The sequence below is a fragment of the Diaphorina citri genome, unplaced genomic scaffold, assembly GCF_000475195.1.
Source record: "Diaphorina citri unplaced genomic scaffold, Diaci psyllid genome assembly version 1.1 scaffold2, whole genome shotgun sequence".
NCBI classification, from domain to species: Eukaryota; Metazoa; Arthropoda; class Insecta; order Hemiptera; family Psyllidae; genus Diaphorina; species Diaphorina citri.
Window position 1 is genome coordinate 68,043 of NW_007377441.1, and position 18,300 is coordinate 86,342.

An 18,300-nucleotide genomic window follows, 5' to 3' on the forward strand; every position below is an offset into this window, starting at 1 on the left:
AAATATCTGTCATAGTTATCAGATATGCATTTTGTTTTTTCCTACTGGGAATGTAAAGGTACCTTTACACTGGGGCAACCTAACCTAGCAACAGGCAACAGCGACCTGCGGCGGATTGCTTGTTGCTGGTTGCCTGTTGCCATGTTTGAAATATCTTTGTATCCTGTCTTGGATGTAATGGGGGTATTTTGTTTCTTCCTAATTCATGGTTATGGTAATATTATCTTTGTATCCTGTCTTGGATGTAATGGGGGTATTTTGTTTCTTCCTAATTCATGGTTATGGTAATATTCTATCAAACAACGTACCATGATCTATTGAGATAAGTTGGAGGTTTAGGCTAGGGATGTCTTTGTCAGTGCAAACAGGCACAAACATTTGCTCTTTCATCCCATCCTCGGTGTCTCCCACTTCAGGGTTTCTTGACAATGCATCCGGCAATTCATTGGCTTTACCCGGTACGTGCTCAATATTGAAATTGAACTCCGCAAGGATCAATGACCATCGCAACAATTTCACATTGTTATCTTTGAAGTTGTTCAGCAATGTTAAGGCCTTATTGTCGGTTCGTAGCGTAAATTTTTTACCCTCCAAGTAGATACGAAACTTTTTGATGGCCCAGTCAATGGCCAGGCACTCGATTTCATTGGAATGATATCGTTTCTCGGTATCATTTAGGGTAGTCAAGATATTAGATATAATCTGTTTCCCGTTTTCTCCTTCTTGGTATAAACATGCACCTAATCCTGCCAACCCTTTCAGAGTTTTTCGAAGGTACATATTACTCCCCTACATTGAGGGCAGGTTTTGGGCATAACAACCATAGTAGTGCCGTCCCTCAGTGCCTCTCTGAGGAGTGAGGATCTCCACAAGACAACACTCACAAAATGAGGTGCAGCCACACGGTGTGTTCCTCCTGGAACATGGGTGCTCCAGGCACCCCACGCACCTCTGTTCGTCTTCTTCAGCTTGTGTCCGGCATTAGTAACCCAGGGTTTCTAGGCGCTGCCGGAACAACCCTAGTTCGTATAGCTGGCAGTCCACCTCCGTTGGGCTGAGGTCCTGGCGTTCATACAAATTTTTAATTTGTTGTTGGAGTTCGAGGAAAATCATGTGTTTGACAATTTGAAGCCCTGCTCTATTCAAGTGAATCAAATGAGGACGCTCGTTTCTCCCCCTCCCCATAGTTTGTTCAAATAATTGATTTTTTATGATGTTATTATCGTCCACAAATGGTTTGAAGTAGTGCCGTCCCTCAGTGCCTCTCTGAAGAACTCCACAAGACAACACTCACAAAATGAGGTGCAGCCTCACGGTATGTTCCTCCTGGAACATGGGTGCTCCAGGCACCTTACGCACCTCTGTTCGTCTTCTTCAGCTTGTGTCCGCAATTGGTACCCCAGGGTCTCTAGGCGCTGCCGGAACAACCCTTACCGCTGCCGGTAAGACCTCACCCTTTCATAGTTTTTCAAAGGAACATATTACTTTCCTACATTGAGGGCAGGTTTTGGGCATAACCACCATAGTAGTGCCGTCCCTCAGTGCCTCTCTAAGGAACTCCACGAGACAACACTCACAAAATGAGGTGCAGCCACACGGCATGTTCCTCCTGGAACATGGGTGCTCCATGCACCCCACGCACCTATGTTCGTCTTTTTCAGCTTGTGCCCGGCACTGGTACCCCCAGGGCCTTTAGACGCTGTCGGAACAATCCGAGTTCGTATAGCTGGCAGTCCACCTCGGGGGGGGCCTTTCTGGCAAGCTCACAGGAAAGATGCCTAGTTGGGTGGGGAAAGCTTCTGGCCCTGGTGTTGAATAAATCGGTTGCTCATCTCTAATTATAATTAAATAAAAAGGACAAAGGTTGCGACCTAGACGGTACACTTTTTCAAGCATTTTTGTTAAATGAGATCCCATTCCAAAATGATAGTATTCACCCTCATCCAAAGCCGGCTTATCATCTGAGCGGTGTTAACCTCTGTAGGCTGGCTCCTCTGAGTGGTGTTACCCTCTGTAGGCTGGTTCCTTGGTAGACTCATCTGAGTGAAGGAGGGAAGAAGAAGAAGAAGAAGGAGAAGAAGAAGAAGGTGGCGTATGGGGAGATGTAGTCGAAGGGGGAGGGGGAGGAGAAGATTTGGATATTTCCTGTGCTATGTTTATCGGATTAGAAATAGGTAGTCTTTTTGCAATTTGTTCCTATGTTTGTTTCTTCAACTGAGTCATCCCAATCATGGAAAAAATATCAATCAGTTTCTTCTATGTCCATTTCTTCCACATTCTTCTCTAAATTTGAGACACTCCTACCTGCAGGGACACTTATCTTGACTCTTTGTATCATAATGACTGCTCAAATCTCAAATACCTGTACCCACCTTATTTGAAAAGTCAAACACTGGATGAACCTTTTGATCTCAACCAAGACTACGATAAAATTGTTCCAAAGATGAGTGAAAGGGTGGGCCTTAACAAAATCAAACTGAGCCTCCTCAGAGACAGGAAGGGGAAGGAGGAATAGCCCTCACTAATTTGGCCAATTGGGGGTCCTTAGGCTCTATAAGCCTACGCCGAGCCTCAAAGTACTCGGCTCTCTTACCACAAACATACTGAAGCAGGTTATCGGACACCTGCTTCAATTCGCCATCGTCACTGAAAATTGACCCCAACTCCTCCCTCACTTCGGGGAATTTCTCGCCTAAAGCGTTCATAGCACCAGACAGCGCATTCCTTTGAAGAAGGAGGCCATGGGACAGAGTCCGGCCTGGAAAGGTTTTCAAATGCCGTACTGTTGGGAAGAGGAATTTCCCCCGGAACAGAGAGGGGTTTGAATACACCCCCCGCCTGAAGAGCCTTCTGAGACTCCGAATACCTAACCCTATTCCAAGCAAGACTACCAAGCTTTTGGCAAGAAATTCCCTGAGAAGCAAGTTCCGGGTGAGGGTCAGGAAGGGAAGGCTCCCGTTCCCTAGTAGAGGGAGCAAATGAGAAGAGTGGAGGGGAAATGCAAGCCTCGTCCTCAGAGTTGGATTTTTCTTCATCATCTTCAGAGGGAACCGCCGGAGAGTCCCTGGGAGGAATCCCCATGTGAGATCTATGAGCTGGACCCTGGTATCCACCATGGTAGAATCCATAATATCCAGGATCAATGTATGGGTAATGACCCAACGGGCCCTGAGGAGGGATCATGTAAGGGTATGCGGCAGCCAACGGCTGAGAGGGACCAGCAGGGGGAGCAGAAGCCGGGCCAGATGTAGCTCCCACCAATAGAGGGGGCAAGAGAACTGCTGGAGCAGGCCGGGAAGGGAACAGCTGCTGGGACGGACTGGGGGGGAGACAGCTGCCGGGGCAGGCTGGGAAGGAGCTGTCTGCGGGGACAGTAGACAACTGGCCGTGGGCAGAGAAGTCACCTCTGACTGCTTGGTGGAAACGGAAGCAGGCTTTCTTGACAATGCGCTCAGTATTTGTGTCATATAGCGCTCCATCTTCTCTGCTTTCTCCTCAAGAAAGCGTATCCGCTTTGCATCCGGGGGAGCCTCTGGGGTCTGTGGCTTCTTGGCGTTCATACCGCCAGCTACGAACTGGGGGCCTTTCTGGCAAGGTCACAGGCAAGACGCCTAGTTGGGTGGGGAAAGCTTCCGGCCCTGGTGTTGAATAAATCGGTTGCTCATCTCTAATTATAATTAAATAAACAGGACAAAGGTTGGGACCTAGACGGTACACTTTTTCAAGCATTTTTGTTAAATGAGATCCCATTCCAAAATGATAGTATTCACCCTCATCCAAAGCCGGCTTGGGACCGCGCTACGGCGGGGTCACCTCGAGATTATGGATTAGAAATAGGTAGTCTTTTTGCAATTTGTTCCTATGTTTGTTTCTTCAACTGAGTCATCCCAATCATGGAAAAAAATATCATCAATCAGTTTCTTCTATGTCCATTTCTTCCACATTCTTCTCTAAATTTGAGACACTCCTACCTGCAGGGACACTTATCTTGACTCTTTTCTTCCTAAGAGAACCACATGTCTCATTAGTATACATTTCTTTCATGTTAAGTTCAAATGATGAGTTAATGGAATCTCCAGTAGATTGATTGTCTTTCTCAACCCCATAATTACCTCTGCTTTCTTCCATAATCATCGCTCCGCTCGAACTAACTCTAGGAGATGACTGGCAATAGTATTCTGCTTTGCGATGGGAAGGAATTTTAAGTCTAGGGATGTGTTGATTAGAAATAGGTAGTCTTTTTGCACTTTGTTCCTATGTTTGTTTCTTCAACTGAGTCATCCCAATCATGGAAAAAAATATCATCAATCAGTTTCTTCTATGTCCATTTCTTCCACATTCTTCTCTAAATTTGAGACACTCCTACCTGCAGGGACACTTATCTTGACTCTTTTCTTCCTAGGAGAACCAGATGTCTCATTAGTATACATTTCTTTCATGTTAAGTTCAAATGATGAGTTAATGGAATCTCCAGTAGATTGATTGTCTTTCTCAACCCCATAATTACCTCTGCTTTCTTCCATAATCATCGCTCCGCTCGAACTAACTCTAGGAGATGACTGGCAATAGTATTCTGCTTTGCGATGGGAAGAAATTTTAAGTCTAGGGATGGGTTTGTTCCATTCTATACCCAGGTATTGGAGCGTATGAACGGGATTCAGAACTGACTTCTCGAAATTGACGGTCCATCCGAGTTGAGCCAGGGTCTCTAGGACAAATCTTGACTGAAGCAGAAGAAGAGATGGGTCCTGGTTCGCCGATAAAAAATCGTCTAGATAGACAACCACTCGGATTCCTTTCTTTCGCAAATACTCTGCTACCCAATTTGTGAGTTTGGCGAAGATAAGTGGAGCGGAGGCCAGGTTTCGCAAATACTCTGCTACCCAATTTGTGAGTTTGGCGAAGATATGTGGAGCGGAGGCCAGGCCGAAGGGGAGGCAGCTCATGCAGTAAAGCTGACTTCGATAAGAAACGGACAAAAAGCGTTGGTGGGGGGTCTTCACCGGAACGTGAAAATACACCTGAGACAGATCTATTTTCATCAGGAAGTCGTTTCGTTGTAAAAAGTCGGGGATTCGAAAATGGTTTAGAAGATGGAACTTTCTGGGCGTCAGGAAGGTGTTTAACCGCTTTAAGTTCACTATCGGCCTTAGGAAACCATCTGATTTTGGAACGAGGAAGATAGTTGATAGGAACCCGGAATCGAACGGGTTTAGGACAAGGAATTGCTGATCCACCATTTCTTGAATCTGAAGGTCCATCTGAGCAGAAACTTTCGCTGCGTACATTGCTGACACTGGAGCACTGAAAGGGACCAATGGAGGCCGAGCGCAAAATGGGATAGTGTATCCGGTCAACACGTTCAAAATCCCCTCGGGGGCCCCGAGGGCCTTCCAGGCAGTGACGAACCCACTTAACTGACCTCCCACCGTCTGACGCGGGCAGTCAAAGGCGCCGCCTACCGTAGTCCTTTCCGTTCCCTTTCAGGTGTCCTTTTGATCTTGGAGCGTCAGAAAGCCTCTTCTTCTTGCTAGGATGAGACTCTTTAACGTTCAGGGGTCTCTTTCTTGCGCTACTCGAGGAAGAAGGAAGGGTATGCGCACGGGGATTATATTTCTTTGTCGTCTGGGGTCTTTGAAGACGAAGGCGAGGGGGGGCAAGCGCTACAGAAGAGGATTGAGCACGCATGGCCTCGGCTAACGACTTTGGGTCGAACAAATACTCCTCGGAAGGCGGAATGTCCTTCAGGATACGAGGGGGGACCCGGATGGCTGGTTCCAACAGCTTTCTACGACTTGCGATCGCTTCCGCTCGCTTTCCGCAGACATATTGAAGAAGGTTGTCTGACGTCTTCTTAAACATGGATTCCTTTGAGGACAGCGCACTGATTAGGTCAGACTTAACGGAGGGGTGCTTAGAGACAACCATGTTAATCGTATCCGCCAGAGCAAGCCGTTGAAGAATCAGCCCGTGGCAGAGAATTCCAAACGCTCCATCGTTACAAGCCAGGAGATCTGCAAGCGAATTGTGAGGAACATCCAGCTCCGGGTTTGGCTGAAGGCGGGCGAAAATACCACCAGCTTGAATTTCTTTCTGCGCCTCCATGTACCTGATCCTGCTCCAGCCCACTGAGTCAAGTTTTTGACTACTACGACCGTGCGCCTCCGTTTCGGGGGATGGAAGGGATCCCTTCGATCCGTAGGGGTGAAGGTGTGGTACATTTTGTTGATTTCCTTGAGCTTTTTCTTAATTAGCTCATAGTCCGTGATGTTAGTTGTTCTAATGCTAACGCTATCTCCTAGATGTTTCAGGGTGAACTTGCTTTTGCAAAGCTCAGTTAGCATCTTGTTGATGTTTACTAGGTTAATCTCCATTTTTTCTAACTATGATCGGAGTTATTTTTTGTTGTCTCGCGGGACTGTGCCGTTCCTCAGAGAGGTTTGAGAGTGGGCTGTATCTACTGCCATTGTTTGGTTCTTTGTTACGAGAGTCAGCTTCACTGGCTTTCGAAGTTGACCTTGTGTTCCTATTTGTGTTATTGTCGACGGGAGAGCGTCTGCTCTTTCGTTGTGTGTTTTTGTTTACCATCTTAATCTTTAGGTAGCCTAGGTGATGTTTTTAGATTTAGGCGCTGGGGCCGCACTTCCCGAATGTGACAAGCACCGAGGGGGAAGAGTTCTGAGAAGAACTTTTTTCAGCTTTACCAGCTATGTCCTATCTACTCTTTAGTAGTTTTGGGGTTGAGCTGCACTTCCCAAATGTGACAAGCACCGAGGGGGAAGAGTCCTGAGAAGGACTTTTTTCAGCAATCAACTGGAGTTCTTTAAGTAACCTATCTACTCTTTATATACTCTTGATAAGGAGAACCAAAAAGGCAGATATATTTTGCAGAACTTCAAAGAATTATATTAATTTATTTGTTAAAAGCCGACATGTTTCGGAGGCACTTCCTCCATCATCAGGGCTACAGGAAACATTAAACACTAAACTACGAGGTACACTGAACACAGAAGACTAGGGGAGATCACAGAAAGAGGGTAGGTATAGGGTTAAAACTATAATATATGAAAATATGAAAAATATAAATCTGGGGCTAAAAATTGGAAAGACTCGCCATTTATATACTCGCCAAAGCTCGCGGTATGTCTCGACCGGGCAGCAGCCAGGGTAGAACGGGTAACGCTACCGTGACACGATTCAGGAGGAAGCGTAGAATCTGGATGTCGGAGTCTGTGATGTCTGGCAGCGTCAAGTCGTTCAAGGGTCGGGACTGGGCGGTAGAGGTTGTCCGTCGCGGTGTCGAGTTTGAAGTGGGGAGCCTTGAGAAAGGCTATTTTAGAAATCCTGAAAAGGACTATTATAGTACTGTTTATATGAGAGGGAGGGAGAGGAAGGTTGTGAGGGGAGGGATGAGGGAAGGGGGAGGGGATTTGAGTGGTAGGAGTTGGAGAAGGTGGAAGTCGGTTGAGCATGGTTGATGTTATATGGTGACGTGTATATTGAGCCAATGAAGAAGAAGGGGGAGGGGGAGAAAAACCAGAAGAATTTACCGGTACCTTTTGTCCGACATTTCGCGGACAAAAAGGCTGGGCAGCCTCTTCTTCTTGCTAGGATGAGACTCTTTAACGTTCAGGGGTCTCTTTCTTGCACTACTCGAGGAAGAAGGAAGGGTATGCGCACGGGGATTATATTTCTTTGTCGTCTGGGGTCTTTGAAGACGAAGGCGAGGGGAGGGCAAGCGCTACAGAAGAGGATTGAGCACGCATGGCCTCGGCTAACGACTTTGGGTCGAACAAATACTCCTCAGAAGGCGGAATGTCCTTCAGGATACGAGGGGGGACCCGGATGGCTGGTTCCAACAGCTTTCGACGACTTGCGATCGCTGCCGCTCGCTTTCCGCAGACATATTAAAGAAGGTTGTCTGACGTCTTCTTAAACATGGATTCCTTCGAGGACAGCGCACTGATTAGGTCAGACTTAGGAGGGGTGCTTTGAGACAACCAGTAAAATGGATACTAGCAGTGACTCTTTAATAGGGGAAAAACACAAGACTAGAAAAGAACGATTTATCACAGAGAGATTATCACACACGCACACACAGTTCAAAACTCCAGGCTTGGCTGGTTCCAACAGCTTTCGACGACTTGCGATCGCTTCCGCTCGCTTTCCGCAGACGTATTGAAGAAGGTTGTCTGACGTCTTCTTAAACATGGATTCCTTTGAGGACAGCGCACTGATTAGGTCAGACTTAGGAGGGGTGCTTTGAGACAACCAGTAAAATGGATACTAGCAGTGACTCTTTAATAGGGGATATTTTCCTGTTACTTGATTCTACATATATACAATATATACATATGTAAGAAATGTACTTATGCAAAAGCCTCCAAAGATTGGGATCCATCCAATAAACCGAAAAAGAGGCAAGTTTGAGGAATTCCATCATTTGTATTCAGACTTAAAGAATGATGAGAAAAGATTTTTTGAGTATATGAGAATGACACCATCCACTTTCGACTACATATTAGGGAAAGTAAGAAATGTACTTATGCAAAAGCATCCAAAGATTGGGATCCATCCAATAAACCGAAAAAGAGGCAAGTTTGAGCTTTGAGGAATTCCATCATATTTTGTATTCAGACTTAAAGAATGATGAGAAAAGATTTTTTGAGTATATGAGAATGACACCATCCACTTTCGACTACATATTAGGGAAAATTCGGAGCGATTATATTCTGAGTAGGGAGTCAACATCAAGAAGATGGACGACCTCGATGTTTTCATGTTCCTGTAGCCTTTTTTGGTGAGCTAAGGCGGCTTTTTGTATAACTTCTTTAACTGTTTCGACACACAAATCACGGTGGAGGTTGTCGTTACGTATATACCAAGGAGCATAGAGTACTTTGTTCTGGAATCGCTGTATGATGTAAATGGTTGTCTCACAGGTACAGCCCCATAACTGAATACCGTAGGTCCAGACTGGTTTCAGGACCTGCTTGTAAACTAATAGTTTGTTTTCAATAGGGAGAGGTGAATATCTTCCAAGTAGCCAGTATAATTTTTGGAACTTCAGTTGAAGCTGTTGTCTTTTCTTTTTAACATGTTCTTGCGATGGCATCTGGAATAAAAAATGCCGAGATCGTAAACTCTTCATCCGAGGATGTTCCATGTATTTTTTGTTCTTCTTGGGTCTGATCTCACGTGACATTGTGGGAGGAATCTTCTTGAACCTCTTTTTCTTCAGTTCAGAGTAATAGGCATAGCCTTTGAAATTGGCTGTGTGGTTCTCACCACAATTTGCACATACTTTGACCGTATCCTCTTTCTTTTTCTCACACTCAGAAGAAGGATGAGAAAGGGAACAGAAGAGACAACGTGGTGATAATTTACAGTAATTTTTAGTGTGATTATACCTTTGACACTTTGTACATTGAGGAATGTGATGGCTTTTCTTCTTGGGTTCAACACTGACAATACAGTTCATGAATCTGGACAGGTCAAAGATTTCCTTATTTCTATCATGTTTCTTGTCTATTTCTATCATGTTTCTTGTCAAGATAGACAGATACCACAGGAATAGGTTTCTTTTCCCTATCCCAGACACGCATCAGCTTGAAGTCTTTAAACCCAATGATTTGTAACTCATCAGCAATCTCCTGGTCTGTGAAAGCCACTGGAAGGTGTTTAATAACAACATCAATGGTTTTATCTTAAAGGAGGCGGTATGAGTGGTACTGTAGATTTTTGTTATCTAGCAAAGAACATGCAGTACGATAAGTATCAGTCGAGCTGAACTCGATACGCAGGAAATCGCGGGAATCTTTATCACAAAAATCCAGGTCAATTCTTTTGAGCGATTGGATTAGTTCGTTGATGGCCAAATTACATTTAGAGACAAAAATGGGAGGGATCTTTTTGGGAAAGATTGGCTGCTTTGGTGCTTTGGGTTGTATTTATCTCAGACCCTGGTCTCATCTCACGTGACATCGTGCATGGCTGGCTGCTTTGGATTGTATTCGTGTCATTTGTCTGAATTTCAGACCCTGGTCTGATCTCACCTGAACTGGTGCGTGGCTGGCTGCTTGGTATCTGAGTAATCTGAGTGTTACCCTCTGTAGGCTGGCTCCTTGGTAGACACATTGGGACAGTGACTACAAAATTTAAAGTGATTTTTCTCAAAACCGGTTTGTCTGAGGTGAAAATAGCAGGCATATATAGAATCTAAGATAAACAGTCTTAACGTTTCAAAAGACAGCATACAAAAAGAACTTATACTTTTTGAGATATTTGGCTCCAAACTTTCCCGTCGCTTTCTGATACGCAGAAAAATTATGTCCCTCCGATCGGACGGCAGCACTCTTCAGATCTACCTGCAGCAGGATTCTGTCCAGAGTTTTCAGATCTGGGGAGTGGGGGTGTACTCCAACCCATAATATGCTGTCATCGTTTGCACGGATGAGAGCATGGGTGAGATAACATTCCAAATATATATTGCTCTTATCGTCTCTTTTCTTACGGAACAGATGGTCCCCATGCCGCCATAGGGTGGAGTTTCTGGGACCTCCCACAATTCTCTGCATGACTGAAATATAGGACAATGTCGATAGAGTTTCCTTATTTCTATCATGTTTCTTGTCAAGATAGACAGATACCACAGGAATAGGTTTCTTTTCCCTATCCCAGACACGCATCAGCTTGAAGTCTTTAAACCCAATGATTTGTAACTCATCAGCAATCTCCTGGTCTGTGAAGGCCACTGGAAGGTGTTTAATAACAACATCAATGGTTTTATCTTAAAGGAGTCGGTATGAGTGGTACTGTAGATTTTTGTTATCTAGCAAAGAACATGCAGTACGATAAGTATCAGTCGAGCTGAACTCGATACGCAGGAAATCGCGGGAATCTTTATCACAAAAATCCAGGTCAATTCTTTTGAGCGATTGGATTAGTTCGTTGATGGCCAAATTACATTTAGAGACAAAAATGGGAGGGATCTTTTTGGGAAAGATTGGCTGCTTTGGTGCTTTGGGTTGTATTTATCTCAGACCCTGGTCTCATCTCACGTGACATCGTGCATGGCTGGCTGCTTTGGATTGTATTCGTGTCATTTGTCTGAATTTCAGACCCTGGTCTGATCTCACCTGAACTGGTGCGTGGCTGGCTGCTTGGTATCTGAGTAATCTGAGTGTTACCCTCTGTAGGCTGGCTCCTTGGTAGACTCATCTGAGTGGTGTTAGCCTGTGTAGGCTGGCTCCTTGGTAGACTCATCTGAGTGGTGTTAGCCTGTGTAGGCTGGCTCCTTGGTAGACTCATCTGAGTGGTGTTAGCCTGTGTAGGCTGGCTCCTTGGTAGACTCATCTGAGTGGTGTTAGCCTGTGTAGGCTGGCTCCTTGGTAGACTCATCTGAGTGGTGTTAGCCTGTGTAGGCTGGCTCCTTGGTAGACTCATCTGAGTGGTGTTAGCCTGTGTAGGCTGGCTCCTTGGTAGACTCATCTGAGTGGTGTTAGCCTGTGTAGGCTGGCTCCTTGGTAGACTCATCTGAGTGGTGTTAGCCTGTGTAGGCTGGCTCCTTGGTAGACTCATCTGAGTGGTGTTAACCTCTGTAGGCTGGCTCCTCTGAGTGGTGTTACCCTCTGTAGGCTGGCTCCTTGGTAGACACATTGGGACAGTGACTACAAAATTTAAAGTGATTTTTCTCAAAACCGGTTTGTCTGAGGTGAAAATAGCAGGCATATATAGAATCTAAGATAAACAGTCTTAACGTTTCAAAAGACAGCATACAAAAAGAACTTATACTTTTTGCTTTTTGAGATATTTGGCTCCAAACTTTCCCGTCCCAACCTGCCCCCTCTTCCCCTAATAGAACATCGCTTTCTGATACGCAGAAAAATTGTGTCCCTCCGATCGGACGGCAGCACTCTTCAGATCTACCTGCAGCAGGATTCTGTCCAGAGTTTTCAGATCTGGGGAGTGGGGGTGTAATCTACCTGCAGCAGGATTCTGTCCAGAGTTTTCAGATCTGGGGAGTGGGGGTGTACTCCAACCCATAATATGCTGTCATCGTTTTCACGGATGAGAGCATGGGTGAGATAACATTCCAAATATATATTGCTCTTATCATCTCTTTTCTTACGGAACAGATGGTCCCCATGCCGCCATAGGGTGGAGTTTCTGGGACCTCCCACAATTCTCTGCATGACTGAAATATAGGACAATGTCGATAGAGTATATCGTTTACTGCATATCAATACAGTACATTCATAAAGTCCCCCCCCTTAATTTTTGAATCGATGAAACCCGAAATCTAGGCGCACGGCAGTGCGCCAGGCCAAGTTCCGGCCTGAGCACGCCAGTGTGTATATTACACGAATATTACATAACTGTGTTTATTACATATTTTTATTATTATCAGTCTGGTGTTCCTCTCTTGGGAGAGGGTATGCAATTTTATCACTGCGACCTTTTTAGATCTATTGTGACCAGTATTTTTTCCCCTGTCTACCTAAACTGGTCCTTGTGATAAGTCCGGTTATGGCAGATATGGGGTTTCAATTTCCTAGTTTACTCCGGCCAGAAGTCAGTCCCCTTGATGAGAAGGGTTAGATTCTGGACCTTTGTGCCTAGGTGTAAAAAGTTTTCAGACTCGATGGTTCTAAAGAGTCTGAACCTTTTTCCTTCCAGTGCCTCACATTCAAATAGGATGTGAGTTGCTGTTTCTTCTTCCAGACCACATAGTCTACATTCGACTGGTTCCTCTCTGAGAAGACCCAGTCTTTTGAGATGTTTCCTAAATGGTCCGTGTCCTGTGAGTAAACTCACAGGCGATTAGGCGATTCCGGTTCAGGGCCAGTATCTCCTGGGTTAGTTTTTTTTTTGAGTATCCTTCCAAAGTTAGCTTGGAATGCCTCATACCGCTGGCGTTGATCCAGGTTTTATTTGCTTCATCTTGTACCCACCTTTTGATGTCGGTTCTAATCACACATTTGGGTAGTCCCAACACAGGTTCAGGACCGATGAATTTTTCTTCTGCAGCCTCTCTTGCTAGGAGGTCTGCACTTTCGTTTCCATCGAAGCCCCTATGTCCTGGGATCCATTCCAAATTTACTTTGTTCTGGATTGCCAGTTCACTTAGGTTTTCGATGCATTCCCAGGCTAGTTTGGAACTAACCTTGGGGGATTTGAGGGTGTTCAGAGCAGCTTGGCTGTCCGAGAAAAACGTAATTTGTCTTCCTCTCCAGCCAAGGTCCAGTGCGTGCCTGGCTCCCATAAGTATGGCAAAAAGTTCGGCTTGGTACACTGTGGTGAGCGTTACTAGGCCGGCTGATTGCCTACAGAAGCCTGGCCCACACAGGCCTGCTCCGGTGCCCTCGTTCATACGAGATCCGTCCGTAAAGTACTTGATGCCCGCATTTAGTATCTTTTGACTTCCTTGTCCTTCCCAGTCGGACCTAGGTCTAACTAGGACTTGGAAAGTGTAGTCAAAATTGTTTTTGGGTGCCATGTGATCCGTTGGCATGTTCTGCTTCAAGATCACTTGTGTTTTATCTAACAGCTCGTGGTATCTGGCAGGTAATTTGCCGCCACGGCTCGTCATTTGTCTGTAAGCTCCCATTAGTGTTATGTATATTACATCATAACTCCGCCAATTTTCAATGTAATCTCACGAAATTTAGACCATATGTTAACCTATACTTCCTTATTATACCTGCGAAATTCCGAAGTTCTAGCTTTCTCAAGATCACTTGTGTTTTATCTAACAGCTCGTGGTATCTAGCAGGTAATTTGCCGCCACGGCTCGTCATTTGTCTGTAAGCTCCCATTAGTGTTATGTATATTACATAACTCCGCCAATTTTCAATGTAATCTCACGAAATTTGGACCATATGTTAACCTATACTTCCTTATTATACCTGCGAAATTCCGAAGTTCTAGCTTTACCGGAAGGGGTAGAAAAAACGGTTTGAAAATCGCTTATTTTACGACTGACTCACTCATCAAAATTATGAGGCAGTTCCCGATGTCCTAGAAACTTGAAATTTGGCAGGATGGTAGGTCTTGATGAGTAAGTAAAGGGAAAAATCTGAAATTCGGCAAAAGTTGCACTTGGCTCCGCCCACAGGACCCCTATCATAACTCCGTCAATTTTCAATGTAATCTCACGAAATTTGGACCATATGTTAACCTATACTTCCTTATTATACCTGCGAAATTCCGAAGTTCTAGCCTAACCGGAAGGGGTAGAAAAAACGGTTTGAAAATCGCTAATTTTACGACTCACTCACTCACTCACTCATCACTTTGAAACTTTTCACACTAATAGAGTCCCACATAGTAACAATGCATGGCAAGTTTCGTTGGTCCACATCAAATAATGTGGAAGCTAGAGCGAGTTGAAAGGTTACTTTTCATACTGACTCACTCATCAAAATTATGAGGCACTTCCCGATGTCCTAGAAACTTGAAATTTGGCAGGATGGTAGGTCTTGATGAGTAAGTAAAGGGAAAAATCGGAAAAAGTTGCACTGGGCACCGCCCACGGGCATGCCTTAAGGTTAAGGATTTACTAGCAGAAATCCGGAGTGAAGCGACGGGTTTCGGCTAGTTATTTCATAAAAATCATTTAGTTTAAAAGTTCAGGGTAAAAATTTGAACATACCCCAGATGTGGAGGAGTACCAAGTGAACTAGCAGGAGAACGTTGGAAAAAAATGGAGTATTTATCCGAGGGAATATAGTAGATAATTGGATATAGGGGCAGAGGAAGACATCAGGAGGGACAGATCACTGGGCCGGAAAAGCCAACAGCAAACGAGCCCGGATAGTCACTCAACGTTGCCTTACTTTAGTAATAAAACATTGAAATGGTTAGGTACTCTATCTGGAAAATTAAAATAAAAAAATATTTTGTTAAACAAAATCTTGGTCTTGTTTTTTTCTATCGTTTTTACTATGCAGATATAAAATAATTTTCAATTAGGTGATTAATGGCTTGGAATAACCTACTTGACACTCTTGACAGAGGTAGGAAGTGGCATGTTCACTTGATAGCTTGATACTTGAGGATATTCTTTTACAAAAAAAAAATCATGGAGTAGGGCAGAGGAAGACATCAGGAGGGACAGACTGGGCCAGAAAAGCCAACAGCAAACGAGCCCGAGTCACTCAACGTTGCCTAACTTTAGTAATAAAACATTGAAATGGTTAGGTACTTTATCTGGAAAATTAAAATAAAATATTTTGTTAAACAAAATCTTGGTCTTGTTTTTTTCTATCGTTTTTACTATGCAGATATAAATAATTTTCAATTAGGTGATTAATGGCTTGGAATAACCTACTTGACAGAGGTAGGAAGTGGCATGTTCACTTGATAGCTTGATACTTGAGGATATTCTTTTACAAAAAAAAAAATCATGGAGTCAGTGTAAAATATACCTGACACGTCACGTGGTGATAACGGTAAAAAATTTTAAATTTGAAATTTTTGAGCAAAGGATTTTCGATTCCCGCCCGGGGCGGATTTTATCCTGATGGGATAATGTTCGTTCTCGGAACGGCTGGCTTTCTCCTATCCTGATTCCTTCTCTCTTGATTTCGGGACGATAAGACCATAGCAGTTACAGTTCCCTCTAAAAAAAAAAAAAATTTATTTTGTGGCAATGTTGGAAAAAAGTGAAAATTTTTCCATTTCGTCCATTTTTTGTATTTTATTATTCACTTCCCCTCCTTTTCTTTTGGATATTTTTGGATTTGAGTGAAAAATTTTTCACCTCTGTTGGAAGAGAAAAAAACTTGTATCATTTTGTCGCCATCTTTTTTTTTCCAACAAATCCCCTTTTTTTTTTATTATTAGCATTTGAACTCCTTGGTAGACACATTGGGACAGTGACTACAAAATTTAAAGTGATTTTTCTCAAAACCGGTTTGTCTGAGGTGAAAATAGCAGGCATATATAGAATCTAAGATAAACAGTCTTAACGTTTCAAAAGACAGCATACAAAAAGAACTTATACTTTTTGCTTTTTGAGATATTTGGCTCCAAACTTTCCCGTCCCAACCTGCCCCCTCTTCCCCTAATTGAACATCGCTTTCTGATACGCAGAAAAATTGTGTCCCGCCGATCGGACGGAAGATCTACCTGCAGCAGGATTCTGTCCAGAGTTTTCAGATCTGGGGAGTGGGGGTGTACTCCAACCCATAATATGCTGTCATCGTTTTCAGATCTACCTGCAGCAGGATTCTGTCCAGAGTTTTCAGATCTGGGGAGTGGGGGTGTACTCCAACCCATAATATGCTGTCATCGTTTGCACGGATGAGAGCATGGGTTTTGCAGTTCTGGCTCCTTGGTAGACTCATCTGAGTGGTGTTAGCCTGTGTAGGCTGGCTCCTTGGTAGACTCATCTGAGTGGTGTTAACCTCTGTATGTGAAAGGAATTCTGAAGTTTGGAGATGTGGCACACTATTTTGTTGTCAATGTGTCCAGCCCTAATACAGCTAACCTAAGGAAACTCCAAGCTAAAGATCAGCTCAAGCATTTATTGAAAACTGTTGTGGAAACAAGAAATCAGCTTGCTCTGAAACCATTACCTCCCATTCTGGTTAAAATTGCTCCCGATCTCTCTCTAGATGAGAAGAAAGATATTGCAGATGTTGTTTTAGACTCCGTGAAAGGAATTCTGAAGTTCGGAGATGTGGCACACTATTTTGTTGTCAATGTGTCCAGCCCTAATACAGCTAACCTAAGAAAACTCCAAGCTAAAGACCAGCTCAAGCATTTATTGAAAACTGTTGTGGAAACAAGAAATCAGCTTGCTGTGAAACCATTACCTCCCATTCTGGTTAAAATTGCTCCCGATCTCTCTCTAGATGAGAAGAAAGATATTGCAGATGTTGTTTTAGACTCCAAGTGTAAAGTGGATGGGTTGATTGTCTCAAACACCACTGTTGATAGATACGAGTATCTAGATGCCAGATACAAGGAAGAAACAGGGGGACTAAGTGGGGAACCCCTGAGAAATAAATCTACAGAACTTATATCAGAAATGTACAAACTGACAAAGGGAAAGTTACCTATCATTGGAGTAGGTGGTGTGTTTTCAGGAAAAGATGCTTTTGAAAAGATTAAAGCTGGTGCAAGTCTTGTACAAATTTACACAAGTTTTGTGTACCATGGTCCACCCCTTGTGACTCGTATCAAAAGTGAACTGGAGGAGTTGTTACAGAAAGAAGGTTACAATTCAGTATCTCAAGCTGTAGGAGCTGCACACAAATCTTAATGAGAGCACAAGAGACAAATTGTGTTGAATTACACCTAATCACAAAATATTCCATATAATCAAACACTGCTCAAATGCATGTAATATCTAAGTACAACCATATACTTATATTTGTAGGATTTAATTTAATATTAACAATTATGTTAATTATAAGTTAAGGGAAAATTCTCAATATTTTGACACATCTTATCTTAAAAGGATCCAAGAACTACCCAACCCCCTACCTACATGTACTAACATATGACTGTAACAAAGCATTTGTAAAATACATCTGTAGATATACAATGAATTTTAATATTGATCTTTTTATTTTCTTCTCCAGTTAAAGTCAACATAGAAAATGTGTGTTGAAGTAATGCAAGAGTTTAGCTCCGAAATTTCCTTTTGTAATCCTTTCTCTCATTCCTTTGTTCTCAGAAAACTAATCCCAAAAGAGTACCATGAGTTGGATTATTGCCCCCCGTTTTGTCAATCGCTTACGAGCACAGAAAGGGCAACTTGTGACCAGTTCAGATTATGAGAAAAATACAATTGAAAATATCATCAAAAGTCACCAGTCCTACACGTGAGTACCCTGGTGTCCTTTCAAATCTTCTGTTTTGGGTTGGAAGACCAAAGTTGTGATATAATAACACAAACTGCATTTACATTATACCAAACGTACCATCCATGAAAAGCAGCTGTACCACACTTTAGATTGCTCAGTCTGAAAGATTCTCCTAATTGTCCTCTCTGTTTCTTAAACTTCCCTATGAACTACTCTCATCTTTACTCCTGCCCCGCTTTGGAAGCCAGCAAAGACATTGTATAGAAATACTGGGATGCTAGGGGAAAAATGGCCTAATGGTAAAAAATTTCGACATTTACAACAACAACAACAACAACAACAACCTTTTATCAGATGAATAAGCGTAGCCCTTATTCTTTCAGCTGAACTCCGTACACAAAAGCCCACTTTTTGCCTTTAAAAGTCAGGTCTTTGAGTTCGGGACAGCTTTAGTAGTTGGAAAATTTGTTTTTGGATTTAAATT

The 18,300-nt window shown here is 43.5% G+C and overlaps 2 protein-coding genes and 1 long non-coding RNA gene across 4 annotated transcripts; 2 read left to right on the plus strand and 1 right to left on the minus strand.

Moving 5' to 3' along the window:
- Positions 1-8,667: 8,667 nt before the first annotated feature.
- On the minus strand, positions 8,668-13,978 carry LOC108252718. 2 transcript variants are annotated; one of them, XM_026824364.1, is made up of 4 exons: positions 13,915-13,978; positions 12,842-13,709; positions 11,985-12,350; positions 8,668-11,928 (listed from the first exon to the last, which is right to left on the minus strand). In XM_026824364.1, exons 2-3 carry the CDS (start codon positions 13,607-13,609, stop codon positions 12,273-12,275), a joined length of 846 nt encoding a protein of 281 aa, XP_026680165.1. In that variant the 5' UTR covers positions 13,610-13,709; positions 13,915-13,978; the 3' UTR covers positions 8,668-11,928; positions 11,985-12,272. The 2 variants fall into 2 exon arrangements, with proteins under 2 accessions (XP_026680165.1, XP_026680199.1); XM_026824398.1 differs by lacking the exon at positions 13,915-13,978 and having other exon boundaries at positions 8,668-9,541; positions 10,625-11,928; positions 11,985-12,970.
- Positions 13,462-13,914, plus strand: LOC113467926. The gene is made up of 2 exons (XR_003391841.1): positions 13,462-13,566; positions 13,775-13,914. It is a non-coding gene; the product is annotated as an uncharacterized LOC113467926 (long non-coding RNA).
- Positions 13,979-16,466: 2,488 nt separating the features above from the next.
- On the plus strand, positions 16,467-17,564 carry LOC103509872 (dihydroorotate dehydrogenase (quinone), mitochondrial). Its single transcript, XM_026823055.1, has 2 exons — positions 16,467-16,470; positions 16,515-17,564. The coding sequence occupies exons 1-2, from the start codon at positions 16,467-16,469 to the stop codon at positions 17,267-17,269; spliced, it is 759 nt and encodes a 252-aa protein (XP_026678856.1). The 3' UTR covers positions 17,270-17,564.
- The last annotated feature ends 736 nt before the right edge of the window (positions 17,565-18,300 follow it).